The 27,366-nt window shown below is 52.5% G+C and overlaps 2 protein-coding genes across 3 annotated transcripts; one reads left to right on the top strand and one right to left on the bottom strand.

Annotated features, from left to right (window-relative positions):
• Nucleotides 1-1,151: 1,151 nt before the first annotated feature.
• MATN4 (matrilin 4) lies at nucleotides 1,152-16,965 on the bottom strand. 2 transcript variants are annotated; one of them, XM_032263696.1, is made up of 11 exons: nucleotides 16,878-16,965; nucleotides 14,262-14,365; nucleotides 12,979-13,548; nucleotides 12,145-12,267; nucleotides 11,024-11,146; nucleotides 10,805-10,927; nucleotides 10,590-10,712; nucleotides 8,213-8,626; nucleotides 7,961-8,113; nucleotides 4,316-4,423; nucleotides 1,152-4,233 (listed from the first exon to the last, which is right to left on the bottom strand). In XM_032263696.1, the coding sequence occupies exons 2-11, from the start codon at nucleotides 14,329-14,331 to the stop codon at nucleotides 4,175-4,177; spliced, it is 1,866 nt and encodes a 621-aa protein (XP_032119587.1). In that variant the 5' UTR covers nucleotides 14,332-14,365; nucleotides 16,878-16,965; the 3' UTR covers nucleotides 1,152-4,174. The 2 variants fall into 2 exon arrangements, with proteins under 2 accessions (XP_032119587.1, XP_032119588.1); XM_032263697.1 differs by having other exon boundaries at nucleotides 3,870-4,233; nucleotides 14,262-14,335; nucleotides 16,878-16,959.
• RBPJL (recombination signal binding protein for immunoglobulin kappa J region like) lies at nucleotides 16,732-27,366 on the top strand. The gene is made up of 11 exons (XM_032263698.1): nucleotides 16,732-16,954; nucleotides 18,282-18,407; nucleotides 19,516-19,586; nucleotides 19,768-19,883; nucleotides 20,150-20,324; nucleotides 21,458-21,595; nucleotides 22,029-22,138; nucleotides 22,407-22,559; nucleotides 24,285-24,440; nucleotides 24,567-24,670; nucleotides 24,778-27,366. Exons 1-11 carry the CDS (start codon nucleotides 16,791-16,793, stop codon nucleotides 25,049-25,051), a joined length of 1,587 nt encoding a protein of 528 aa, XP_032119589.1. The 5' UTR covers nucleotides 16,732-16,790; the 3' UTR covers nucleotides 25,052-27,366.

The following is a 27,366-nucleotide window of genomic DNA, read 5'->3' as shown; positions in this document are numbered from 1 at the left end:
GTGCTATTAACTTCATTTTCTGAATGACAAAACTGAGAAAACGTGTCCAATTTATTTGACAAATAAGCAAACCTGGGATTCTAAACCAAGCAAACTGGTTTCGGAGCACTATGCCAGCTGCCTCTATAGGGCTTAGGAGACTTCCAGAAGGAATCGCAAGAAACGATTCTGTGGTAATCTCTAGGGAATGGGATTAATGGAAGCAGGGGATCTTTTTTTCACTTGATAGATTCTATGCTATATACATTTTATTTGTTTATTTTTTGAGACATTCTCACTCTGTTACCCAAGCTGGAGTGCACTGGCACAATCTCAGCTCACTGCAACCTCCGCCTTCCAGGCTCAAGCTATCCTCCCACCTCTGCCTCCCAAGTAGCTAGGATTACAGGTGCACGCCACCATGCCCACCTATTTTTTGTATTTTTAGTAGAGATAAGGTTTCATCATGTTGGCCAGGCTGATCTCAGACTCAAATGATTCACCTGCTTCAGCCTCCCAAACTGCTAGGATTACAGACGTGAGCCACTGTGCCCGGCCTAAGTTTTATTTTAACAATGACCTTGGATGGCTTGTACAATGAAAAATATTTTTAATACAAAGGTTTTACCTATCTGATTTTTTTTGTTTTAGTCTGTGTATGTGAAGCCAAAAACTAAGCTAGCCCTGAGGGAAAGAGGGCTCGAGTGCGCAGTGAGCCACCAAGGAATTCTGCAGGGGTTGGAGCTGGAGGGATGACTTGTTGGGGGCCTGAGATGAGAAGGAAGCGGAGGAGGAGGTGATTGCCACCACTCTTCTGCATGCTGCCGGCGTTTGGTAATTGATAGTTTTCTTTCTGTTTCACTATCCTGGGTCCAAAGAGACAGAAGAGTAGACAACCCTTGGAGACAGCAGCTGTGCCAGCTGCAGAAATGGAGTGAGCTGTGAGCTAGAATAGAAGGAGCGAAAGGTCAAAAACCGTGGCGAAACAGAGCCAGACACCACAGAGAGAGGCGAACCTCAGAGAGGGAGCCCCGCACTAGGCTGAAGTGACAGGCCCTTCCTGACCTGCACTTTCCTGCCCAAGGCCACATCTAGTGCATGGTACTACGTCTAAGAAACAGCCCTGGAAGTGCTGTCTCTGCTAACCATGAGGGAAGATACCGTCCTGTTTCCATGATTCAAACTCTCCAGGGAACCAAGAGGGCGGAGGGTGCTGAGTTCCCTCTGCAGGACCTGGGCTCAGGACTCCCCAGCACGTCCATGCTCTGTTCCTCATCTTAACAAGCTCTGAAAGCCATATAAACCCCTGCTTGCCTGGGCACCAAGAGACCCAGGCCCGGGGTTCTTTGTCCGGCTCGGTGCCTTCTCCTTCTGAGCTTTCCTGGCAGTGTTACTCTCCTCGCACTGTTACTTGGGTTCTCACTTTCAGTTCTTGGGTTAATGGATGTTTGTTTTACTGAATTCATGAGTTCATTGTAAATCTTCTACCCCATGACATAGGATGGGGGTACAAACAAAGAAGCAAGGGCTAGCTGCCCTTATGTTGGGCATGATTAGGGAACTGGAATTTCATTCTATCCAGCAGGGTAGAGGGGGTAGGAAGAAAGGGAAATCAGAGAAAGGAACCAAGAGGTGAGCAAGGGAACCAGTACCTGTCAACACCAACATGCACCTGGTACGTAGCAGGGCTGGTCTTCAAATCCAGCACCATGGGGCTAATGCATGGGAACAGAAGCAGCTTGTAGGCTTCAGTGGTGGGGCTGGCAGAGTGAGGAAATGAAGGGAGAAGGACAGGCTCTGCAGCCCAAATGCCAGATGCCAAAGGCCTGCAAAGGCGCTACGACCCAGCTCCAAATCAGATCTCCAGCGCCATCCAGTGGCCACGAGGGAAATTGCAGGAGAAACGAACTGGTGCTTTCTCTCTGTGTGATCTTGGGCAGGCAACTCTGGCCTCTAGGCCTCAGTTTCCACAAATGTAAAATGAGTGGTAAGGCAAGGTGAGGTCACATGCCAAGTGGTGTCCATAGGGCTTTAGCTCATCTGATCCGCATGGCCAGTTAAGATGATCATTCCCACCCCCCATACTCCAGTCTCTCCTGACCACACATAGTTCATGCTTTACTCACCTGTAAAGTCCCCCGTGGCCTCCTGTGAAAATTCCAGCCACTGTTTAACGATCACCTCCCCGGAATTTCTCCCTCCTCTTATCTGAAGTTCCCTCTTTCTGCTACAGGTATAGTCAGGTTGACCGCAGCCCTTCTAGCCTGGAGCTTCCACAACTCAACAGCTTTTCTCAATCGTCAGTTTCTACCTCTTCACCAAGCCTAGCAAGGTGCCTGGCACAGAGTGCCTAAGAGCAGCTGCTCTGAAGTCAGTCAGCCTGGCTTCAAGCCCCATGTGGTAGGCAGAATAGCCGTCCCCACAAAGATGTCCACGTTTTAATCCCTGGAATCTGTGATTATGTCACCTCACATTACAAAAGGGTCTTTGCAGATGTGGCTAAGATAGAGAGCCTGAGATGGGATGATTATCTTTGATTATCAAGGTCATGCCAATATAATCAGACGGGTCCTTATAAGACAGAGATGAAAGTGTCAGAGTCAGAGGAAGAAATGTGCTGACAGAAACAGGTTGAAGTGATGTGGGGCCAGGACCCAAGGAATTCAGGTAGCCTCTAGAAGCTGGAAAAGGCCAGGAAACAAAAGCCACCGGAAGGAATAAAGACTCGCCAACACATCTTAGACTTCTGACCTAAAAACTGTAAGGTAATAAATTTGTGTTGTTAGCCACTCAATTTGTGGTAACTTGTTAGGGCAGCCATAGGAAATATCCTGGTTCAGTTTCTTACTGGTTATGTTACTGTTGGAAACTTAACCTTTCTGTGCCTCAGTTTCCTCATCTGTAAAATGGGGATGATAAAAGCAATAATTCTTATTTCATAAGATGGTTGCAAGGATAAAATGAAAATCAGTTACAATAATGCTCAACACTAAATATGTTAGCTACTTAACATATTTAACAGCATGCAGAAGAGTGGTGGCAATCACCTGCAAATCAGTTATAGTAATGCCCAACACTAAATATGTTAGCTATTACTATAAGAATAGTTAACAGCTACCATTAATTGAGGGCCTGACAGGTACCAGGCACAGTGTCACATGCCTTAGAAGAATGTCCTTGATTCTCCTGATCACTCTTGGGGGTAAGAATTCCAGTCTCTTCTTTGCAGATAAGGAAATAAACACAAAATACCTTTCCCCAAATCACTCTAGGAAGCATTTTAAACTTCGTGGTTTCTTGCATGCACCTGGAAAATGGTACTGGTTTGTGTTCTTTGCTGATAGAAGTGTTTTCGGCGGGGCTGGGATGGTGACAGAAGGAAGGCCCCAGGCTGGGTAGACAGGGGTCCTGGCTGATACCTCCTCCTCTTCCCACCTAGTGCAGGAGGGAGTTAAAATCGGGCAAAGCTCATTTATCCACTCCCACTCCAAACATTTAGGGTTCAATTACTGCCTCTCGGTTTCCCACCAATGCCACCCCCACACCGCACCCCTCACCAGCGCTCAGCCCTAGCACCTTTTGAGCCAGATTTGGGGGCACCATGGGACAGGCCTGGCCGGAGAGCAAAGTGTTCAATCCGCTGGGGAATGGGGTGGCGCAGACTTGCTCAGACCCCAAGGATTCCTGTTGAACCCCCTCCCTTCCCGCAGCCTGCATAAGGAGCTATCTGTTCTCCGCTGAACAAACAAGCAGGGGAAAGCGGCGCCCTAGCGCCCGACCCCCGCACAATGCGCCTTTCTCCAAGGAGACGCTGCCCGGGCGCCGGCAGAGCGTGCTCCGTCTGGCTTCCCCTCCAGCTGGCGGTGCAGCAAGACCCAAAAACGGACCCGGTGGAAATCAGATTTTTTTTTTTAAGAAAAAGAAAACAAACAAATCCAACAAAGAACTGAGAGCAGCACGCGGCGAGGGCGTGCCGGTCTGGCACGTGCCCCTTCCCCCACCACCCGCTATCCCCGTGACCCCCGCAGTCCGCCTTCTGGTCCCGGCGAGGCCAGCTCAGCGCAACGCGGGAAGCCCGCCAGCGCCTCCGCCCGGACAGCCCAACCCCGACTGGCCCAGGTTCTGCCTGGCCCCGGCGCCCCGATGGCGCGCAGCTGGCACGGTCCGTGGGGCCGCGCCCCAGCCCGAGTGGCCCTCACTTCTGGTTGGCCAGATGGTTCTCCAGATCCTCCAGGCGCGCGGTCAGCTGGGCCAGTGCGCGGTTAAGGAAGCCGCTGGGGTTCGCCGCGGTCCCTTCACTTTCCCTCCAGCCCGGGCCACCAGCCCCAAAGGATATGGCTCCGCGTCAGGTTCTCGAGCGCCCCCAGCGTGCGGCCCTGGAACTCCACGAGGCTTTCGCATTCACATGGGCTCCGAAGCTCTGTCCCGGCGCTGATGCCCTCCTCTGCAAGCAGGGCACAGAGGGGCAGGGGGATGAGAAATTGCGCTAGCCTTGGCCCTCTGATTTCCTTGTACTGGGCCTATGGTTGAGTATATGGGCTTTGGATTCAGAGAGACCTGGGCTGAGTCCCAAGCTAAGTAGCTGTGAAATACTGAGAAACTCACTAACCTTTCTAAGCTCGGTTTTCTCATCTATAAAATGGATATAATGAAAGAATGTATGCATTAGTGGCTTCGAGGATTCGGTCACCTGTGTATGTGTGCGTGTGTGTGCGCATGTGCACAACTTACAAGAGTGTTTCTCAAACCTTATGGCTCTTTGGAATCATCAGGAGAGCTTGTTAACATATAGATTCTGATTCAGAATGGAGAAGGAGTTCAGAAGTTACATTTCTAATAAGATCCCAAATGATGACGGTGCTTCTGGTCTGTGGACCCCACTTTGAGTAGCACTCTCCAAATAAAGTTGTATGCAATGATGGAAGTGTTCTGTACCTGCCCTATCCGAAGCAGCAGCCACAAGCCACATGTGGCTGCTTAACGCTTGAAATGTGACTGGTGCCACTAAAGGTCTAAAATTTATTTTATTTCAATCCATTTTAATTAAATAGGTACCTGTAATAGCTGCCTACCTTTTTGAAAAAGCCAGATCTAGAACACTGCCTGCTTCAAGTAAATACTTTACAGCAGGGGTCCCCAACCCCCAGGCCATGGACCATTACCAGCACATCACATGGACCGGTACCAGCCCATGGCCTGTTAAAAACTGAGCCACACAGCAGGAGGTGAGCAGCCAGCAGGCAAGGGAGCTTCACCTGTATTTCCAGCTGCTCCCCATCACTCCCATTACAACCTGAGCTCCTCTCCTGTCAGACCCATGGCATTGTTAGATTCTCATGGGAGCACAAACCCTATTGTAAACTCTGCATGGGAGGGATCTAGGTTGCTGGCTTATTATGAAAATCTAATGCCTGATGATCTGTCACTGTCTCCCATCACCCACAGATGGGACCATCTAACTGCAGGAAAGCAAGCTGAGGGCTCCCACTGATTATACATTATGGTGAACTGTATAATTATTTCATTGTATATTACAATGTAATAATAGAAATAAAGTGCACCATAAATGTAACATGCTTGAATCATCCTGAAACCATCCTCCGCACCACCATCATGGAAAAATTGTCTTCCACAAAACTAGTCCCTGGTGCCAAAAAGGTTGTGTACCACTGTCTTATAGTGTATTTCAACTAGACCAGTGATTCTCAAAGTGTGGTCCTTGAACCAGCAGCATCAGCATCATGTAGGAATTTATCAGAAATGCAAATTATCAGACACCACCCCAAACATACTGAATCAGAAACTCTGGAGTTGACGCCCAGCAATTTGTGTTTTTAAAGGTCCCTCAGGTGATTCTGATGTACCCTAATGTTTAGAAACCACTAATCCTGATCCAACTCTATTGCCCTATACATCTCAGCATCTTGAGGGTTGAGCAGGAGACCTTATAATTAAAATTGGCACATGTTTTTTCTTAGCAGCACATAAAATAATGGTGACTCTTAAAGTGAATGGTATCTTAGATTCACTAAATTTCTATAAGCATGTGCCATTGTTAAGATTACAGGAAGGCCGGGCGAGGTGGTTCAGGCCTGTAATCCCAGCACTTTGGGAGGCCGAGGCAGGTGGATTATGAGATCAAGAGTTCAAGACCAGCCTGGCCAAGATGTTGAAACCCCGTCTCTACTAAAAATACAAAAAATTAGCCAAGTGTGGTGGCGGGCGCCTATAATCCCAGCTACTCGGGAGGCTGAGACAGGAGAATCGCTTGAATCCAGGAGGCAGAGGTTGTAGTGAGCCAAGATCATGCCACTGCACTCCAGCCTGGGCAACAGAGCCAGACTCCATCTCAAATATATATATATATATATATATATATATATATATATATATAACAGGGAATGACTTAAAAAAATGCTACAACAAAAGTACCTTAGGAATACAAAGGAAAGGGATTACAAGTAGTGAAATAATAAGCCCAATGCCTGTCCTTTAGCCTTCAACAACACTGCTGTAATGATTTAAAAGCTGTCTCTTCATCTTGGTCTTGTATGTACTATTAACAAACTGCTGTAAGTCTTGTTATTGACAACAATCCAGCAAAGATCCCTAATTTTACAGATGGAGAATCCAAGGGTTGGAGACAGGAGACAGTGATACCACCATTTGGTAAAGAGCCTTGACCACAGAGCCCAGACTTCTCTCAGAACTCCAGAGCTAGAGGTAAACTTGGGCAGCCAGTGCCTCCTCTGTTACAGAAAAGAAAAGTTAAGGTAAGGGTGGGGGTAAGTGACTTGTCCAAAGTCACACTTCGGGGCATGTAAGAGTCAGCACAGGAAGAGCCCTGAAAGAGCAGCTAATTCAGGGACTCCACAATAATTAAAATTAGCTGGGGGCGGGGGAGTGAAGAGTGTGTGTGTGTGTGTGTGTGTGTGTGTGTGTGTGTGTGTTTGTATATGTAGATACATATGTATATCCATATACAAACAAGCAATTTTCCTGCCTCAGTGCCCGCCACCATGCCCGGCTAATTTTTGTATTTTTTGGTGAAGACAGGGTTTCACGATGTTGCCCAGGATGGTCTTGAACTCCTGATCTCAAGTGATCCACCCGCCTTGGTCTCTCAGAGTGCTGGGATTACAGGCATGAGCCACTGCACCTGCCCCCACAACATATACTTAAAAAAAAAAAAAAACACACACACAGATTCTCCAGATCCAGATCAGCCCTACTTAATCTGCTTTCTGGAGCTGGAGCCTGATAAACTGGAAGAAGAGTCACATCGTAAGCCTGGGTTAGTGTCTAAAGACCCTAGGGTACAAGTTACCCTGGAGACATTCCCTATATCACCTAGAGCACAATACACACAATTCAGGAGCCCCTTTCTCCTCCACAGGTAGAGTTAGTCTTTTTCCTCAGCTGAGCGCCAGATGATGAAGCAAAAGAATTGCATTTATGAGCTGCGTTGCTCCCCCGACCAAAACAAAACAAAACAAAATGAAAAACAAACAGTCCTGCCTGTACTTAAAGTATACTCAGACCTGCCACTTTGACAAGTTCATAAGGTTGAATTCTAACAAGTACAGGGGATGTATGCTGTGACTCCACTTACAAATGCTGTCTGGTGTGCCTTCAAAAAATTTTTCCCAAATTATTCTGAACCTCCTCTGATTTGGGGGATGGGTAGCTTAGTCTAGGGTTTCTTAGACTTTAATATACTTACAAATCACCTGAGAATCTTGTCGAGGTGGAAATTCTGATTTATTCAGTCTGGAGAGCACCAGAAATGTTTCAGTTCTAAGAAGCTACTGGGTCACCGCCCTGCAGCTGGCCTGCGGACCACATTTGGAGGTGCAAAACTCTGTCTAGTGAGCCCAACCTCTGGCTATGACTACAAAGAGGGTAGGGGGTGACTAGGAAGGGGAGCTATCAGAGGGTGGGCAATGAGAGAAAGGAAGAGCCCCGAGAGAGGTGCTCTTACCTGGGCAGATGCTGCCTTTGAGGTTCTCCAGCAGGTGCGTCATGGTGCCGAAGTCCGGGGCATAGGACACGTGCAGCTCTGCTGGCTCCGAGGCGATCTCGCGCAGCTCCGCCTCCACCGCCTTGCCCACGCCCACGGCGTACATGACGATGCCTACAGGGCCGGGGACTCAGAGGGTGCCCCAGGCCTCGGGAAAGCTGTCTCCCCCCGTCTGACCCAAGCCCAGCCTATTGTGTCCCATGCCAAGCCCACCTTCCTCCTTGGCACGCGCTGCCCACACCGAGATGTCATCCTGGGAGCGGCCGTCGGTGAAGACCAGACCAACGCGAGGCACGTTGAGGGCACGGGGCCGTGCACCCTGTGCCTCGGAGAAGCTGTGCTCCACCATGTGCCGCAGTGCCAGCCCTGTCATGGTGCCGCGCTCCATGTACTCCACGGCCAGGACCGCCTGCTTCACCTCGGCTGCGGTGCCGTAGCGGCCCAGAGGGAACTCAGTGCGCACGCGGCTCGAGAACTGCACCAGCCCCACACGCGTGCCCTCGGGGGACACATCCAGGAAGTCCACAATCTGGTTCACGAAGCGCTTCACCAGCTCGAAGTTTTGTGGACGCACGCTCTTGGAGCCGTCAATCAGCAGAACAAGGTCCACGTGACCTTCCCGGCACCCTGCACGGCCAGAAGAACTTGAATTGAGGGACCAGGTTCTTGACTGGCAGCAGCTGTCTATCCATCTAGTCATTCATTTGCAAACATTTGTTACATAACAGACAAAATTTCCTGAGTCTTTGCTGTGCCGGGCAGTGTAGTAATTATCGCCATCATCACAACCACCACCACCACCATCATCATCATTGCCCTTGACATTTATTCAGTGCTTAGAACAAACCAGACACTGCTAAAAGCATCTTTTTAACAACAATCATAATAATGACCACAATAACTACCATTTATTGATCATCTACTATGTATCAGGCACACTTCTAACACTGTACCAATATTAACAATAATAATAACAAAAACATTATTCACCGACAGCTTACCATGTGGCAGGTACTGCGTGATGGGCTTATACATATTCTCAATCCTCCCAATAAGCTTGAGTATTGTCCCCATTTTCTATAACCTGAGGTTCTGATGGATAACATGATTGCCCCAGATTTCACAGTTAGTACTGAGCGAAGACATGAAGCCAGGTCCGTCTGACTCCAAAACCCATGTTCCTGAATCACTCTAGAATGCTGCCTTCCCTATTCTGAGCCAGGGAATTTGCTAGGACCAAAGAGGGCTCAACAAGAATTAAAACATAATCCTGATCGATGAAGACAGGACAGAGCAGGTCAGACATGGCACATGCTCTGGTCAAGGAAAGTGCTAGAAGAGAAGAGCATGTGGCCAGGCACAGTGGCTCATGCCTGTAATCCCAGCACTTTGGGAGGCTGAGGGAAGTGGATCACCTAAGGTCGGGAGTTGGAGACCAGCCTGACCAATATGAAGAAACCCCAACTCTACTAAAAATACAAAATTAGTTAGGAGTGGTGGTGCATGCCTGTAATCCCAGCTACTTCGGAGGCTGAGGCAAGAGAATCTCTTGAACCTGGGAGGCGGAGGTTGCAGTGAGCCCAGATTGCGCCATTGCACTCCAGCCTGGGCAACAAGGGTGAAACTACGTCTCAAAAAAAAGAGAGAGAGAGAGAGAGAGAAGAGCATGCAGCAAGAAGATTGGTGTGTGTGTGTGTGTGTGTGTGTGTGTGTGTGCGCGCGCGCGCGCAGCACGGGGAGGTGTTGATAGTGGTACCATCTGAGAATCAGAAAGCAGGCCCTCATTAGACACATATCTGCTAGCACCTTGGTCTTGGACTCCCCAGCCTCCAGAACTGTGAAAAATAAATGTTGTTTAAGCCACCCAGTCTATGGTACTTTGGTATAGCAGCCTGAATAAACTAAGACAGTCTTGAGAGATAGTAGGAGTTTGCCAAGGCAGTCAGGGACAGTCTAGAAGATGGGATGCAGCACGTACAGAGGCATGCAGAGCTCCAGACACACTCAGGGAGGGGCAGGCCAGTAAGACTGAAATGTTCAAGTGTGGCAGGAGACGGGCTGATGGAGTTGGCTGAAGCTAAGGCAGCAGTTCCAAAATTTTTATCACAGCCCACAGCAAAAATAATAATAAGGAGAATACATATAGAACTAAAGTTTCAAGAATAATGTAACTATTTCTACAGGCAGTAAACTCTATGTTGTCTTCCATTCTTTATTTTTTTTTTTAATGTTGGTTGTAACCCAGTAAATTGATTTCATTATCCATTAATGTGGTTTTGCTCACCATCTGAAACATTTAGGGCAAAGTCATTTGATCTTTCTTCTGTAGGCACTGGTGAGCCACAGAAGGCTTATGTGCAAAGGAGGAGTGCGATCAAATATATTTTTTAAAATTAACATTGGCAGCCGAGTAGAGGTTGAGAGGAAAGAGATGGAGGCAGGGAATGGCATCCCCTCCAATGTCACCCCCACACCACACACACACATTCACACCGCAGCCTAGGGGCCACAGCAAAGGCAAAGTCAAGGACACTCAGAATGTGGGCAATGGGGCAGAAACAGACAGAACACCCTCCCACCCATCACTCACTGCTGCAGCTCTTGCCATCTGCCTGAAGTTGCCGCCCCTCAGGGCACAGGCAGCGGAAGGAGAGGCCCTTGCTCACACATTGGAACTCACAGCCATGGTCCACGCCATTGCAAAGGTCCCGGACTTAAAGGAGAGACAGGGAAGGATGAGTCAGGATGAATCCCACCAGCTAAGATCTCTTATCCCTCCCACAAATGTAGGAAAGCCCTCCTTACCCTGACAGCTCCTCCCATCGGGCTGCAAGTCGTGGCCCTCCCTGCAGTGGCACCGTGGTCCACCAAGGGTGCTAACACACTCATGCTGACAGCTGTGGTTCCCAAAGCTGCAGTAGTCAATGGCTGGCCGGAGGGAAGAAACAGCAAGGTGTCACCTCTGACTGGAGCCGTCGGAGGCCACAGTCCTGGGTGTGGCAGGAGGGCGGGGTTGTTGCTCACCCCTGCAGCTCCTCTGGTCTTGCTGGAGGACAAAACCAACTTGGCAGCGACAGAAATAGGAGCCCGGGGAATTGACGCAGTGGTGCTCACATCCATGGGTCCCTTCAGCACACAGATCAATGGCTGGGGAAGAGATGAGGTCAGTCCATGCCCAGGGCTGCCCTTCTCAGCTCTGGTAGCACAACTGCCTGAAGAAATTTCTTTTCTTTTCTTTTTTAATCAAAATCAGGTGGAATAAGAAATTTATAAGAACACCTATGCCTGGGCTGCAACCCCAACAATCCTGACCTACTTAGTCAGGGCCTGTCCCGTCCTCAAGATGCTCTCTGACTTACAGAGGACAGGTTTGGCCACTTTACCTGTCTGAGCCTCCATTTTACTATTTGCAAAATGGGAATATAATGGAAGAGAGTAATTGCTATTTACAGCTTCCTTCTGTGGAAGATGGGAACTATTGCCCTGTTGTTGAGCATCTTGATGGTCTGGATATGCAAAGATGGCCAAGAGTTGGACTGAAGAGAGGATAATTACCCTGTAGAAAAAAGTGAGAATTGGCAGGGCAGCGTGGCTTACACCTGTAATCTCAGCACTTTGGGAAGCCAAGATGGGCAGATCACTTGAGGTCAGGAGTTCAAGACCAGCCTGGCCAACATGGCGAAACCCCATCTCTACTAAAAATACAAAACTTAGCTAGGCATGGTGGTGGGTGCCTGAAATCACAGCTACTAGGGAGGCTGAGGCTCAAGAATTGCTTGAACCCAGGAGGCAGAGGTTGCAGTGAGCCGAAATCACAGCATTGCACTCCAACCTGGGCAACAGAGCGAGACTCTGTCTCAAACAAAACAAAAAGACAGAAACAAGTTTGGGAGGTGGTTTGGAGCCAGATAGGAGACTAGCCTGAAAACAGGGAGAAAGAGGAGCAGAAAGCGTGCTGAACTGTGGGCTCCCACCAGGGACTTGTGTGACCCCGGGCAATACCTTTCTTTCTTAGGCCTGTAAAGTGATGGAGGTGTGCTTTTACTGCCAAAGGCCCTTCCAAACTCATTGGTCTGATGTTGGGGCAATGGGGAGCCAAAGAAGGTTCAGGGGCAGTGAGATTGCAGGGCAGGGGTAGCTCTCACCCAGACAGCTCTTGTTATCTGCTGCTAGCTTGTAGCCCCGGTAGCAGGCGCAGTGGAACGTGCCCGGGGCGTTGACACACTGGTGCTGGCAGCCATGTCTCCCTTCAGCACACCAGTCCTTCCCTGAGTACACACAGGACTAGACTCAGTAGTGAACAGATAGGCAGAAGCCTCCAACAAGAGAGAGCTGGGTGGGGATGGGATCAGAGGCAGGCATCACCCTCAAATGGCTTTCAGAGGGAAATAACTCATCTGAGAGGGGTGTACCGGGTAGGAGGGCTTAGGGAAAGAATAAGTCTTGAGGCCTGCCAGTAGGCTCAGAAGAGGGGGCACCCAGTTAGACATGTCAGTGGGATAGAACAGGACTCCACAGGGGCAGGAGTGGGTAGGGAGGTGGAGAGGTGCTAAATCAAGGTGGGCGGAATAAACTCAAAACGTGGCTAGAACAGATCTTGCAGCATTTGTGGGAGAAGCTAAGATGATAATGGGAGGAGCCATCCCCATGAGGGAAGGCCGTGACCCTTTGGAGCAGCCGATCGCTGTCAGCTTTGAGAATCACTGGTTCCTTGTGTACAGGGGTTTGATGTTGGAGTTTGACATTAAGCCTGTGGTAAGCTGTGGCGGGCAGGGCAAGAAACTGTAGGTTGCTCCTTGTTGATGGATCCTGAGCAGAAGTGGTCACAGCTGAAAACTGAAACAGTCTGCGGTAGGTCCAAGCAACTCTACCTGGAAAGAGCGGGGCCACCCCGAGGGATGGGATTTACTGTGGTGGGAAAGGAATTCAAGCATTTGGATTCAGAGTTGGAGCCTTGCTCCAGCACTCTCCTGACTCACCACACAGCCGGCCCTGGAACTGTAGGCCGAACTCCTGGATGAGGTCGAAGGACTCTACGAGGAAGACGTGCTCGTCCAGCGGGGGCGATGCCATGGCGCGCAAGGAGCCCACGTCCGCGCGCTGCACCCCCACCGCGTAAATTTCAATGCCACGGGCGCGCGCCTGAGCCGCCACCTCGGCCACGCGGTCCTGAGGCCGCCCGTCCGTTACGATGACAGCGACGCGCGGCACACGCTCCTCCTGCGGGCGCGCACCCTCGGCCACGCTGAAGGCCACGTTCATGGCGTACTGGATTGCCAGTCCTGTCATGGTGCCTTGCGCCAGAGGCACCAGGTCGCGGATGGCTCGCTCCATGTCCTCGCTGCGCGAGAAGGCGCCGAGAGGGAAGACACTCTGCACTTGACTCGAGTACTGGATAACACCAACGCGCGTGGCGTTGGGACCCACGTTCAGGCCGCGGACAAGGCCCACGAGGAACTGCCGCATGGTCTCGAACTCGAAAGGGCGCACACTGCGGGAGCTGTCAATCACGAACACCAGATCCAGGGGCCCAGTGTGACACCTGGGACCTGCTGGGAGATCAGGGAAGACTCTCCTAGGTCAGCAAAACCTCACCTCCGAGGAGATTCCCCAAGGGAAACTCAAGGAGAAATGCCGCAATTCCGGCATAACAGCGCCCAGCACAGCAAAGGCAGGTTAGATAGATGCACTCACCCGGCATGTGCCTGGCACCTGGCCTAGGAGATTGCACAAATTCCCTCATCTCACAGCCCTGAGGGCTATTCCGAGAAGGTATTACCCATTGAAGAGGGGGGCAAGGAAGCGTCACAAACTCAAAGCCTGCAGGGATCAGGCAGGCAACATAGATGAATTGGTTGGGTTAGGACGGCGGATCCAAACAGCCTGAATCACTCTTAAATTGGGCAGGCAGCTTCAACCAAATGCTGCCATGCACCTGCAAATTGGATGTTAGCAGATCCCTGGCTTTTTCAAGAGAAGTACCAAACAGGGATTTTTATGTAAAATTTCCTGGGTTTTCCATGTTTTCGAATAATTTTTCCAAATTAAACATCCCATGGGCAGGTCTGCATGTGCCCCAAACTAAGCTACATTCTACAGATGAAGAAACTGAGGCCCAGAGAGGTGACGAGGGGAACTTAAACCCAGTCCCTTATGTTCCAAAGCCCTTGCTTCCCTCTCCCCAGCAGGAGGAGCTGGCTGCAGAGGGAGGACCTGACTCGGCTCCCCTCCTCCCGCTGGTGAGGGCTGGGCCCCAGCTCACCTGCAGACTGGAGCTGGGTTTCCCAGGGCTGAAGAAGGAACAGCAACACAGGCCAGCAAAGGCCTCTCATGGTGCTTAGGAACAGAGAATGGAGGTGTCAAAGCCTGGATGGAGGAAGGAAAATAGAAAAGCAACAGTATTTACAGATCTCTTATTCTGGGTGATAGGGACTTGGAGGAGAGGAAGAGAGTTGTGGGTTTATTTAATTACTAATTTCTCTATTTTTGTGTATTTTTGAAATGATTCAGAATTTAAAATTTTTTTTATCACAGTGGGATTACTGGGAAACACAAGGTTTTTTTGTTTGTTTGTTTGTTTTTTGTTTTAATGGAGTCTTGCTCTATCGCCCAGTCTGGAATGCAGTGGCATGATCTCTGCTCACTGCAACCTCTGCCTCCAAGGTTCAAGCGATTCTCCTGCCTCAGCCTCCGGAGTAGCTGGGACTGCATGCTTCTGTCACCATGCCCAGCTAATTTTTGTACTTTTAGTAGAAACAGGTTTTGCCATGTTGGCCAGGCTGATCTCAAACTCCCGACCTGAGGTGATCCTCCCACCTCAGCATAAGCCACCGCACTTAGCGCACAAGAGATTCTTTGTGAAACTGCAGAACAGTAAATAAGAATAGATACATAGACACAAATATACAAAATTTAAACAGGAAAAAAAAAGGCCTTTCTTAAATGTCAGGCACAGTGTTAAATGCTCTTCTCGCTTTGTGGTATTCAATCCTCTCTGCAATTGTAAGACTAAGGCTGTGATTGTCCCCATCATATAGATGAGGAAACTGAGGCTCAGAAAAGTTAATTGCTGTTGCCTACAGTCATTCGGCCAGAAAGTGGCTGCGGCAGGAGAATCCCACGCCTGCTGGTTTCTGTGAGCCAGCCCGCGCATTGGGTGCCTCTCCTGCCAGGCGAATCTCTGCAGACAGAAGCCCTTCCCCACCTCGGCCCACTCCCCTACGCACACAAGAAGCTTCTGTGTGGCTGACTTCGCAAGTCGCCAACTCCCCTATAGCCCTCCACACACACAAAGAGATACGCACTGCCCAGCCGCAGGCGGCGGGGACTGAGCGTGGTGGCGCGGCAGCCAGCAGAACAAAACCCACCGCGCAGGAGAACGCGCGGCTTGGCGCCTGTTTCCCGCCTGCTCTCAGGAGCGACCGCCAGGGGGCGCCCGAGATGGCAGGGGCGTGGGAAGCCCACATCTGCCCAGCAGGTGCGCCCACCCCGAGCAAACAGCGGGCCGGGGCCCAGGGCCTTGGAGATAAGACCTGGACAGGATATATCCCGCACAAGAACTGGGGAGCAGGAGTGTGCAGGGTTCCAGCGACAGCAGCAGTGGACTCGCCCAGAGGGCGGGTGAGCGGCTGGGGCCCGGTGGAGCCGCCATGGACCCTGCAGGGGCAGCAGGTGAGCTCACCCTCCCGCGGCCCCGGAGACGCCCCTTGAGAACTACGAAGGACCCCTCACTGTACAGACAGGAAAACTAAGGCCCAAGAAGGCAGCCCACCGAGCTGCAAAAACAGGATTAGAACCTAGGGTTCCTGGTTCCCCTTCTTCTTTTTGAGGCCCCCGGCGCCTAGAAGTCACTAAACCGCTTTTCCTTCCAGTTCCCACCCTACCCTGGCGCCCCATGCTGAAGCTGTGTTAGCCATTTTTCTGTTGCTGTTTCTTGGCAGAGAGGGCCAGCCGCCCCTAACCCAACCGCAGCCCCGCCCCCACCCCTAATTCTGTGAATGCGCCTATTCTGAGCGAGGCCTGTGCCTGCTTCTCACTCCAGGCGGCCTTCTTGTCCGGATTCTTCTCCCCTTTCCCCTCCCAGGCCTGGTAGAACAGAAATCCCTTTGGCAGAGCCGGTCGTGGGAGGGTGACTAAGCTGGATGTGGCAGCGTTGGTGGAGGTGGGAGGGCAGGGAACCCTTCCCTAACTTGGGCCACGGCAAGGCCACCATCCCTAGGCAGCATGAGGGTTAAGGCATGAGGGGCCTTTGCCACCCGCCATCCTTTCCCACTCAGAGACACCTCTGGGTCCCCAAATCTTGGTTAAGGTTTCCCTCATCCTGTTCCTGGTCTGAGCCAACATCTCACCTGGCACCCTGCCTCCACCCCGGGAATCCTAGAAAGTCAAAATAACGACTGCCCAAAGTTCATCACCTTTCCAAACCCCTCATTCTACAAAGAAAGAAACTAGGTCCAGAGAGGGTGGTGTCTTGCTGAAGGGCACACAGCGATGTCATGGCGGGGTTGACACTGGAACCCAGGATTCCTCTGCAGAGCTCATCCTTGTGTTAAAAGAAAGATTCAGAGATGCCCTGAGGTGGGATTGAGTGAGAGAACCAGGAATGGATGAGAGACCTGTAAATCATTTCTCAAATGTCCCTTAGGGACATTTCAGGGGGTTCCTGGAGAGATGGATGAGAGTAGAAAATGGATGACCCTATTTTGATGGCCTTGCTGGTTGGGGCTTGATTTCAAAAGGACCCTGAAGAAGTGGGGAAGGGTACTGCATGTCAAACAGGGCACCATAGGCCATGCCTCTGCTAAAATACAGTCGCCTGATCTGGCTTGACACCTACTCCCCGGCAGACCCCTCAGTGCCTCCCAACCCTTTGACTCACCTGAGTCTGCGGGACAGATCAGAGATGCAGCTGCAGAGCGAAGCCGACAGGCGGAGCCTCCCGGGCACTTGGACCAGGTAATGGCGTGGCAGCCTGCCCTAGGTGGGGACTGCCAGGCAGCTGGAGCACGCAGAGGCGGCGGCCGCATTTAACCCAGGGCTGGCGGGTGGGGAGGGGAAGCGCAGGCTGCAACCCCTCCCACTGGCAGGGAGGGATTCCCCCCTTCCTCCTGAGGGGGGGCAAACTCAGCACCCCCTGCTCCTACCACTCTTGGAGCTGCAGACAGGGCTAGCTGCGGGCCAGGCTGGAATTCCGCTACAGCGGGAGACAGGAGACTGGGGCAGCCACACTCCGTAGCCGGAATGCGTTGGAAGCTTAGGAGGCACTTCCTCGAGGAGAGCCCCAAGGGGTGGAGCGGTCCTGGCTGTGGTTGCTGACTGCCTGGCCTGGCTTTGGAGGGTGCGGTCCTACACTGTCCCCTCCAGGAGTGAGGAGAGACTGGGTCCTGCCAAGAGGATAAAGGGCTCAGAAGGACAGCCTCAGTGTCCACGTCTCTCCTTGGGCCTCAACCTGCTAACCCCCCACATCTCTCCCCACCGCCACTCCTCTACTCGCCCCCTGCAATTGCTGTGGCACACCCACCCACGCCGATCCAGACCCCCAGGCTGGGAAGCCACCAGGCCTCTAGGCTGTAACCTGGCTCACTCCGCAGGACCCATGTTCTCTGTCTTGACTCCTGTAATCAAGGGAAGGAAAGCCCACACAGCGACAGGCCACTTCTCATGGGAGAAAGGGAGGAATATGGCTTTGGCCCCAGAAAGGCTCAGATTCCCCCATGCCACCCCCCATCCTGGGGATGAGGTTTTGGGCCCCTTCCTATTTGCAGGCAGGAGGCTAGAGAGCACTCCCAGGCCAGGAGCCCAGCAAAGGCTCCCCCTTCCCCCCACCCCTCACCCCCACACCCTGCTTCCCTAGGGTGGGGAAGCTTCATCTCTACCAATGCCATCAACCCTAAAATACTCTTCTCCATCCCACGGCCAGTATAAGTGTGGGCTTTGTGTCATAGCCACGTGTCCCCATGGCCCTGGGCTCCAATGGGCAAGACGCCAGACCTGCAGAGTGGAGCCTGGGTGGTCCCCTGTGCTCTGTTCAGGCCTCATTGAGCACCTCACAGCCTAAATATTTAGCCTACAGTTTGCAGCCTAGTCTCCTCCTTACCTAACGCTCCCTTTTCCTGACCCCATGGGGGCAGAGTGTAGAGAAGCCCCACCCTTCCCCACTCACTCTAACCGCCTGCCCGCTTCATTTTGCTCAACCTGAGTGACTGGACCCTGTGCCACCCTGACCCTTGGCTGTCCCTCCTGCAGCCGGTCGACCTGCCTGCCCCCTCCCCCCACCCTGCAGGTCATCCCCAGAGCACGCCACCATTCTGCGGGGAGGCGTGCGCAGGTGCCTGCAGCAACAGTGCGAACAGACTGTGCGGATCCTGCACGCCAAGGTGGCCCAGAAATCCTACGGAAATGAGAAGCGGTAGGTGCCTCGGTGGCCCCTCTCAGGTCTCTGCAGCTGTCGGCCCTATGCACCCCTGCATCCACCCACTGGGCCTCCTTTGGACCCAGAGGAGGCCTCAGGACTGAGATCTCAGCTATTGGTCAACCAAGGGCATTGTCCCTCAGCCACCATTAGCCCCCACTTTGGTCTATAGTCCCACACCAGGAGATTCCCTGTGAATCTGCTGTCTCCATTCGTTCACTCATTCTCCCATTTATTCACTTATTCGTTCATTCAACAACTACTTACTGAATGTTTTTCATGTATGCACCAGGCTCTATGGGCACTGCTGGGCACTGCTGGACACTGGGCATGCAGCTGAACAAGACAGAGAGAGCCCCTGCTCTGTAGTCCACACTCTCACTCAAGTGTGGAAGAGACAGACAGTAAACTCCCCACAAATCAGTAGACAAGATACTTGCAGATTATGATGTGCACTAGAAGGAAAACTGAACAAGGCAATTTGACGGAAACTGAAGGCAGAGGGTACATTAGTTAGAAAGGCCAAGGAGGTCGAGAGACATTTTGGGAGGTAACATCAGAACTGAAACGTGAATGTTAAAATGGAGCCAGCCTGGAGAAAATCTGGGGAAAGCATGCTGCAATTAGAAAAAACAGAAGGGCCTGGTGCAGCGAATCACGCCTGTAATCCCAGCACTTTGGGAAGCAGAGGCGTCAGATCACCTGAGGTCAGGAGTTCGAGACCAGCCTGGTCAGCATGGTGAAACTCCCTCTCTACCACAAATACAAAATTAGCCGGGCGTGGTGGTGGGTGCCTGTAATCCCAGCTACTCGGAAGGCCGAGGCAGGAGAATCGCTTGAACCCGGGAGGCGGAGATTGCAGTGAGCCGAGATCGCGCCATTGCACTCCAGCCTGGGCAACAAGAGCAAAGCTCCGGGAAAAAAAATAAAATAAAATAAAATAATAAGGTTTGGATATGAATGGGGTTTACAGTCATGAAAAAGCGTGGGGTAGAGCAGGAGGAGGAAACGAAGGTTCTGCTGGGTTTACGCTACTACCTGCCGTGCTCACAGGAGAGCCAAGTGAACATGTATGCACGAATCCAACGCTCACTTATCTCCGCAGGTTCTTCTGCCCCCCGCCCTGTGTCTACCTTGCGGGGCCCGGCTGGAGGGTGAAGCCGGGGCAGGACCAAGGTGAGGGCGAACTCAAGGGCTGCCGGCCGCCTGCTCGGTCGGGAGGATCCCAAGGTTGGGCCCGGGAGAGGGGCGGTTCGCAGGCGCTGTCTCCCCGCGCCCTCTGGTGGCGAGCGCTAAGCTTGCCTGGCACCTGCGTCCTTCCCGGGCCCTTCCAGAGCCAGTTCGCGTCCCTTTCCAGCTCACCAGGCGGGAGAGACCGGGCCGACGGTCTGTGGTTACATGGGACTGGACAGCGCGTCCGGCAGCGCCGCGGAGACGCAGAAGCTGAATTTCGAGCAGCAGCCGGACTCCAGAGTGAGAGCGCACGGGAAGGGGTCCGATTCCTTCTCCCATCCTTGCCTCTCCTGGGAAAGGAGGACTCCTTTACTCCCCTCCCAAAGCCAAGAGATCGGTGGGGAGACCGGGAGGCCGGGGTCCCGCGTTAAGGCCAAGCCTGAGAGCGTGGGTGGTGGAGCGTCTGGTCACCTCCGACGGGGCGGACGTCCGATATCTGGAAGAGGTTGTTTCATCCGACGGCGGAGGGCTGGGATGACACGACCCTGTCCCCGCGAGCCCCTTAGGAATTCGGCTGCGCCAAGACCCTGTACGTCTCAGATGCAGACAAGAGGAAGCACTTTCGGCTGGTGCTGAGGCTGGTGCTGCGCGGGGGCCTGGAGCTGGGCACCTTCCACAGCCGCCTCATCAAGGTCATCTCCAAGCCCTCGCAGAAGAAGCAGTCGCTGAAAAACACCGACCGTGAGCAGGGCGGGGCCTGACCGCGGGCCTGGGCGGGGTGGTGCAACCAAGCCCAGAGAGGCTAAATTGGGGCGCGGTGGTGGGGGTAGGCTGGGCTGTAGGGGTGGGGTCAGAGTGGAAAAGGTGGAGTCGGAGCTGAGAGAGGAAGGGGTCTGGATGTTTGCGGCCCAGGCCTGGGGATGAGAAGAGCGGGAGGATGAAAAGCAGAGAGGAAAGGGACGGACACCAAACTCCCGGGTGGGAGTTGGGGTCCCAAAGCAGACAAAAGTTGAACTAGGCAGGAGCTGAGCTAGGCAGGCAGGGATTGAACAAGGGACAGACTAAAAGTTACATAGGTGGGGCACGGTGGCTCATGCTTGTAACCCTAACACTTTAGGAGGCCGAGCTTGGGGGATCACTTGAGCCTAGGAGTTCAAGACCAGCCTGGGCAACATGGCGAAACCTCATTTTTTATACGAAAGAAGGAAGGAGGGAGGGAGGGAGGGAGGGAAGGAAAGAAGGGTGGGAAGGAGGGAGGGAGGAAGGAAGGAAGGAACGAAGGAACGAAGGAAGGAAAAGAAAGAGCTGGGCATGATGACCTACGCCTGCAGTCCCAGCTACGTGGAGAGCTGAGATCAGAGGATTGCTTGAGCCCAGGAGGTCGAGGCTACAGTGAGCTGTGATAGCACCACTGCAGTCCAGCCTGGGTGAGAGGGTGAGGTGCTGTCTCAAAAAGAAAAGGGTGTTTTAATTTTGTTTCTTGAACTGAAAGATATCCAGGCAGCAAAAGGAGCAGACAAATGTTCTGAAGCAGGACTGTCGCCGGTACTACAGTCTTCATGCTTTGGGGCCTCACTCTCCAGCCCGGCCCCTGTGTGCCACATTCTCTGCATGGATCTCAGGGGACTCCTCCAGGCGTAAACTGTGAACTGTGAATGCCCAGCGTGTCTAGGCCGTGGGCATATTAGCCAGGCTGGCACAGGAGACAGAGGATTGGAAATTAATCTGGAAAGTCCAAGGGACCAAGTCAGGCCAGGACAATGCACTGGCTGCACCCCTAACCCTAACCCTAACACTGACCCTAACCCTGACCCTAACCCTTACCCTAACCCTGACCCTAACCCTAACCCTGACCCTCACCCTTGCCCTCACAGTGTGCATATCCTCCGGCTCAAAGGTCTCCCTCTTCAACCGCCTGCGATCCCAGACGGTCTCTACACGCTACCTCTCTGTGCAGGACGGGGCCTTTGTGGCCAGTGCACGACAGTGGGCTGCCTTCACGCTCCACCTGGGTAATGACATCTGCAGCCCCTGGGGCTGGGCGCTTCCCATGCACTAGCTTATTTAACCTTCACCATGACTCCTTAAGGAAGGTCAACTCTGCCCCATGTGATTAAGGCTCAGAAACACAAAAAGACTTGTCCACAGTCCCCATGAGCTGGTGACTGATACAAGCTATTCTGACTCCATTATCCATGTCCTTTCCCCTCATATCAACTAAGCTGCCTGCCCCTACCTCTCTCCCCAGGGTGGGCATTTGTGAGGATGGCCTCAAATGACCCCTCCAGAATTAGACCCTTCAGTCTTAGCTGCTCCCCTGAGTACCACCCCTTCCTGCAAGGCCCATGTGTGATGTGAGGAAGAGCCAGAGACAAGAAGACAGAGTTTAAAGCAGAAGCTTCGGGGCCCCTGAAAACCTTGCCCCTTCCTTTGTTTGACCCCCAGCTGATGGGCACTCTTCCCCAGGAGACTTCCCACCGCGAGAGGGCTACGTTCGCTACGGCTCCCTGGTGCAGCTCGTCTGCACAGTCACCGGGATCACATTACCCCCCATGGTACAGGAAGGGAGGGCATGCCTGGACGGGTCCCCTGAGATCCATGCAGAGAATGTGGCACACGTGGGCTGGGCTGGAGAGTGAGGCCCCAAAGCATGAAGACACCTGTTCTCACTCAGCCTTTTGTGGGACCAGACAGAAGTCATAGGGCAGGGAGAATCCACTAGTGCCCATGTGGCTATTGGAGTAGCAGAGAGCTGGCTGGGAGGGCAGCCTCTGGACACCTGGGCAGCTCGCCATCACTCTTCCTACCACCCTTCCACTGCAGATCATCCGTAAAGTAGCCAAGCAGTGTGCACTCCTAGATGTGGATGAGCCCATCTCCCAGCTGCACAAGTGTGCATTCCAGTTTCCAGGCAGTCCCCCAGGAGGGGGAGGTACCTACTTATGCCTTGCCACAGAGAAGGTGGTACAATTTCAGGTAAGAAGCAGAGAATACCAGCACCAAGTGTCCTGGAAAGTGAGAATACAGAGAACCACAGAATGTAAGGTCATCATCATGGTCATGATTGCTACTTCCTGAGTAGTACTGCCTCCTACGGAACATTGAAATCATAGACTCCCAGGACAGAATCATAGGATGTAGGAAAATAGTAGTAAGTCATAGTGTGAAGCAATATTCCTTCCTAAAGAATTTTAGAGTCATATAATATTGGGACTCTAGCCAGGTGTGGTTGGCTTACGCCTGTAATCTCAGCACTTTGGAAGGCTGAGGTGGGCGGATCACCTGAGGTCACGAGTTCAAGATTAGACTGGCCAACATGGTGAAACCCTGTCTCTACTAAAAATACCAAAATTAGCTGGGCGTGGTTGCAGGTGCCTGTAATCTCAGCTACTCAGGAGGCTGAGGCAGGAGAATGGCTTGAACCTGGGAGGCGGAGGTTGCAGTGAGCCGAGATCACTCCATTGCACTTCATCTGTGGCAATAAGAGTGAGACTCCATCTCTCTCTCTCTCTCTCTCTATATATATATATATATATGTAGATAGATAGATAGATATAAAATTGTAGAATGTAAATAAAAATCATAGGTAATAGCAGAGAATTATTGAGCAAAGACTATTCAAAGCATAGATAAAAGACACAGAATGTAGGAAATTATAGAATATGGAAAATAATAATTGTCATTAAGCAGTATTACTCCCAAAAGAATATTATCATAGAATGTTAGGAGATAGAATAATATGTGAAAAATAGCTAGTATTATTCCTTCCCAAAGAATATTCCTTCCCAAAGAATATTAAAATTGTAGATTATTAGAGCATAGAATTGCGCAATGTTAAAAAAAATTTAAAAAGCCACACAGAATTCTAGGATCCCAAGAAAAAAGATCCTTAGAAATCAGCTAGCCCAAGCTGGGCTTAATGGCTCATGCCTGTAGTCCCAACACTTTAGGAGGCTGAGGCGGGAGGATCACTTGAGGTCAGCAGTTTGAGACCAGCCTGGTCAACATGACAAGACCCCATCTCTACTAAAAATACAAAAATTAGCTGGGTGTCATGGCAGACACCTGTAATCCCAGCTACTCAGAAGACTGAGGCAGGAGAATCACCTGAACCCAAAAGGCAGAGAGTGCAGCAAGCTGAGATTGTGCCAATGTACTCCAGCCTGGGTGACAGAGAGAAAGAGACAGAGAGAGAGAGGAAGGAAGGAGGGAAGGAGGGAAGGAGAGAGGGAGGGAAGGAGGGGAAAGAAGGAGGAAGGAAGGAAAGAGAAGGAAGGAAGGAAGGAAAGAGGGAAAGGAAGGAAGGAAAGAGAAGGAAGGAAGGAAGGAAAGAGGGAAAGGAGGGAAGGAACAAGGGAGGGAGGAAGGGAGGAAAAGAGAAAAAAGAAATAAAGAGAGAAGGAAGAAAGGAAGGAAGGAGAGAGGGAGGGAGGAAGGGAGGAGGGCTGGGAGAGAGGGAAAGAAAGAAGGAAAGAAGGAAGGAAGGGAAGGAGGGAGGGGAAAGAAATCAGCTAGCCCAACGAGCTTACTTAACTCTGAGAGAACTTGAGGGCACTGTCCAAGCTGAAGGGACAAGTAAACGCCAGAGCCTGGGATTGGTATCCAGTTGGCCTAATGCAGAAGCCGACGCGCCATGCTGGCTCCCCACGCTGGTGGCCACCATGAGAAGCTTCTGCCTGGTCCCCTCGGGTCTCCTCCCAGGCCTCTCCCTGCCCCAAGGAGGCGAACAGGGCTCTGCTGAACGACAGCTCTTGCTGGACCATCATCGGCACCGAGGCGGTGGAATTCTCCTTCAGCACCAGCCTGGCGTGTACGCGGGAGCCGGTCACTCCGGTGCCCCTCATCAGCACCCTCGAGGTGAAGCTGCGCTAGGGGCGTTGGGCGGGGGGGGGTACCTTCCTGCGCTGGGTGCCAGTGGGAGGAGGGCAGCAGGTTCCCGCCCTGCTCCGTTCTTTCACCTCACCTGGTCCCACCCTCCCCCAGCTGAGCGGCGGGGGCGACGTGGCCACGCTGGAGCTCCACGGAGACAACTTCCACGCGGGGCTCAAGGTGTGGTTTGGGGACGTGGAAGCAGAAACCATGTACAGGTACGGAGTGGGGAGGCAGCAACCTTGGACCCCCGGGAGCGTTGGCGGGGTGCGGCGCACGCGTCAGCCGAGTCGCCGCAGCCCTCACCCTGGTGCCCCACCCCTAGGAGCCCGCGGTCCCTGGTGTGCGTGGTGCCGGACGTGGCGGCCTTCGGTAGCGATTGGCGCTGGCTGCGCGCTCCCATCACAGTGCCCGTGAGCCTGGTGCGCGCCGACGGGCTCTTCTACCCTAGTGCCTTCTCCTTCACCTACACCCCGGAATACAGCGCGCGGCCGGGTCCCCCCGGCACCCCCGAGCCCGCCACCGGCGCCGACGCGCTCCTGGAGAGCATCCACCAGGAGTTCACGCGCACCAACTTCCACCTCTTCATTCAGACTTAGGCGCGCCCAGGCGCCCTGGCTGCCCATCGCGGAGGGCTGCGCCCACGCCAGGCGCAGGGATGTGCTTCTGGGTCCTAGGCCCTGCTTCTTGCCCCTTTGCTGCAGAAGGGCAGCTGAAGGCTCACCCTAGAAACTGCGCCTGGTGGCTCTTACCCGGGTCACTCCCTCGTCCTTACACATTCAGGAAGACACAACCTGAGTGGCGCGGTCTTGGTATCCATCGTGTGTGGCTCTTCCTGTCTTCATCCCTTCGCGCTCTATCTCTAAACCTCTCTCTCTCCCTTGCCCCATAGTAACTTCATCTATAGATCTATTTGTGTGGTCCTGTCCCTCTGTCCTTTTCTCTCTCCAGCTCCCCCTGCCTCTCACACACAATTTCACATGCCCGGAGAAGCCAAGTCTGGAACATTTACCCTCCAAGCATCTGTGTCCGCTCTTGAAAAGAAAACACACAGCTTCACACACTCAGGCATGGGGTGCAAGCTCTTGGGACGCCAGGACCCTGGAGCATCAGGTTCTGCCTGGAATATTAGATCCCCCTGGAGCACCGGGTCTCTCTGAGCACTGGGTCTCACCTGGGGCACCAGTTCCCACCTAGAGCACTGTGCCCTGCCCTGGAGCACAAAGACCTGCTCCTCCCTAGACTCTCTCTTACTGTAGCCAGGCATAGCACTCTTGCCCGTGTTTGCTCCCTGGCCTACAGCTTTGGTGGCTGGGCAAGTGCTTGGGACAGTGAGGAGATTTTGTCGCTTTAACTGTCCCCTAGTCACTTCTTTCACAGACCCAGCTGTCCTGAAGATCAGGGGTTAAAATCAACCCCTATCCAAGGCAGAGTTCGGTGTATGAGTCACCTCCCCAAGTGTGCCTCCCGCCATCCTCACACCCACATACCAAAAAGAGGACCTGCACAGAAAACAAAGAACCACAAGTCTGATGGAGCAGAGAGGCTGCCTTTTTTACCTTTTCTGGAGGAGGAACTGGATTCAGAGGCAGCTGGCATCCTGAGTTCTTGTCCCTGTCCTGGGGATGTTACCCTACTATCTCTCCATCCCAAGCAAGGATGCAGCCCAGGCCCAGAGGCGACCACAGGACCCTTCAAAACCAAGTTTTCCCAGGATAGCCCTGGACAGAACTCCTGGGATTGACTAGGCAGTAATGTAGCTGAGAGAGGGGCCTCTCAGCATGGGGCTGATGGACAGAATCACAATCTATTCCTCACCAGCCTACCCACCGTCTACCTAGTCTGTGCTTTATAGGGAAGAAGAAGAAAAAAAGGCAGAACACTGGCTTGGGCTATTGGAATCAAGGACACAGATAGGTATCACGGGTGCCAGCCACCTGTACCAGCCTCTGGTGGTGCCTGATGGGAAAACTGGTCTGAAAGGTGGGTTCCAGGTTCTAACCCTCTGGAGAAGAGCTTGACCTCCTAAGAAAGAGTTCATTTCCTGTAAAACTCCTCCCCCAGAATATGGAAAGTCCCATGAGAAAGAAGAAACTAACAATACCCAGAGAAGAGGAAATGCGGTATACTCTTTAGGCTTCCCAAAGTCTTGATTAAGTCCTGTCATCTGCCATCATCATCAGGCTGCAATCCACTGTGAAGAGTGAGGAAGAAGCCTGTGGCCCCTGAATGTGAATCTTGGCTCAGGAATGCAGGGAATGAGTTGAATGGGAAATGTCCCTGAAATGAGTGCGGTCCATGGCAGTGTTGAAGCAGACAGCCACGTGGTCATAGTATACCACATGGGGAACTGGGGCTCAGGCGCTCATCATCCAGCCCTGCCCCTAAAGTCTTCCTCCACCGCTCGCCAAAGCAGGAGTCTCAGAAGCCAATAATCTAAGTTGGACCAAAAGCCCAGGACCAGCCACAGAGCTGTTAGTCCTCACCCCTCCCAGGGGATCCTGTAGTGTCACCAAGATATGCATCTGGAAGTCTGTGACCAAAGCTCCAGCCCTGGCCTCCCTTCTGAGTTGCAGCTGCTGAAGCTGTCCTTGGCGGCTTCCTTGCACTGAGCCTCAAGCCATTTAACATCAAAGCCCTTTCCCTCTCCACCTGCCTTGCAGCACCAGTTCTAGCTCCTTCCCCCGCACCACCTGGCCACCCAGGCCTGAGGACCCCACCTCCCCTTCCGCATTACAATAAGTGTCCTGTTTTCCTCTCCCTCCAGCTCTGCCCTGCCAGGTCTACGTCTTCTCTTCCAAAATTTCCCAAACTACTCCAGGTAGAACCAGCTATATAATTTGTGGGGCCCAGTGTGAAATCGTCCTTTGTTCAAAAATTATTAAGAATTTCAATTTGACTGAACACAGGATCT

This window comes from Sapajus apella, unplaced genomic scaffold, assembly GCF_009761245.1.
Source record: "Sapajus apella isolate SASKATOON/1434 unplaced genomic scaffold, GSC_monkey_1.0 scaffold137, whole genome shotgun sequence".
Lineage (NCBI taxonomy): Eukaryota > Metazoa > Chordata > Mammalia > Primates > Cebidae > Sapajus > Sapajus apella.
Note: the sequence above shows the minus strand (reverse complement) of the source record. Positions and strands in the feature narration are given on the sequence as shown.

Bases quoted from the DNA above. Each gene is read 5' to 3' on its own strand.
- MATN4 (XM_032263696.1), bottom strand. From the start codon at position 14,331: ATGAGAGGCCTTTGCTGGCCTGTGTTGCTGTTCCTTCTTCAGCCCTGG. The intron at 12,268-12,978 runs GTGAGTCAGGAG...GTGTGTACTCAG, and splicing joins GTTCCAGGGCCGGCTGTGTG to GGAAGGACTGGTGTGCTGAA. The intron at 8,627-10,589 runs GTGAGTGATGGG...CTGGCCGTGCAG, and splicing joins AGATGGCAAGAGCTGCAGCA to GGTGCCGGGAAGGTCACGTG.
- RBPJL (XM_032263698.1), top strand. From the start codon at position 16,791: ATGCCTCTGCTAAAATACAGTCGCCTGATCTGGCTTGACACCTACTCC. The intron at 19,587-19,767 runs GTGAGGGCGAAC...GTCCCTTTCCAG, and splicing joins GAAGCCGGGGCAGGACCAAG to CTCACCAGGCGGGAGAGACC. The intron at 24,441-24,566 runs GTGAAGCTGCGC...ACCCTCCCCCAG, and splicing joins CCCTCATCAGCACCCTCGAG to CTGAGCGGCGGGGGCGACGT.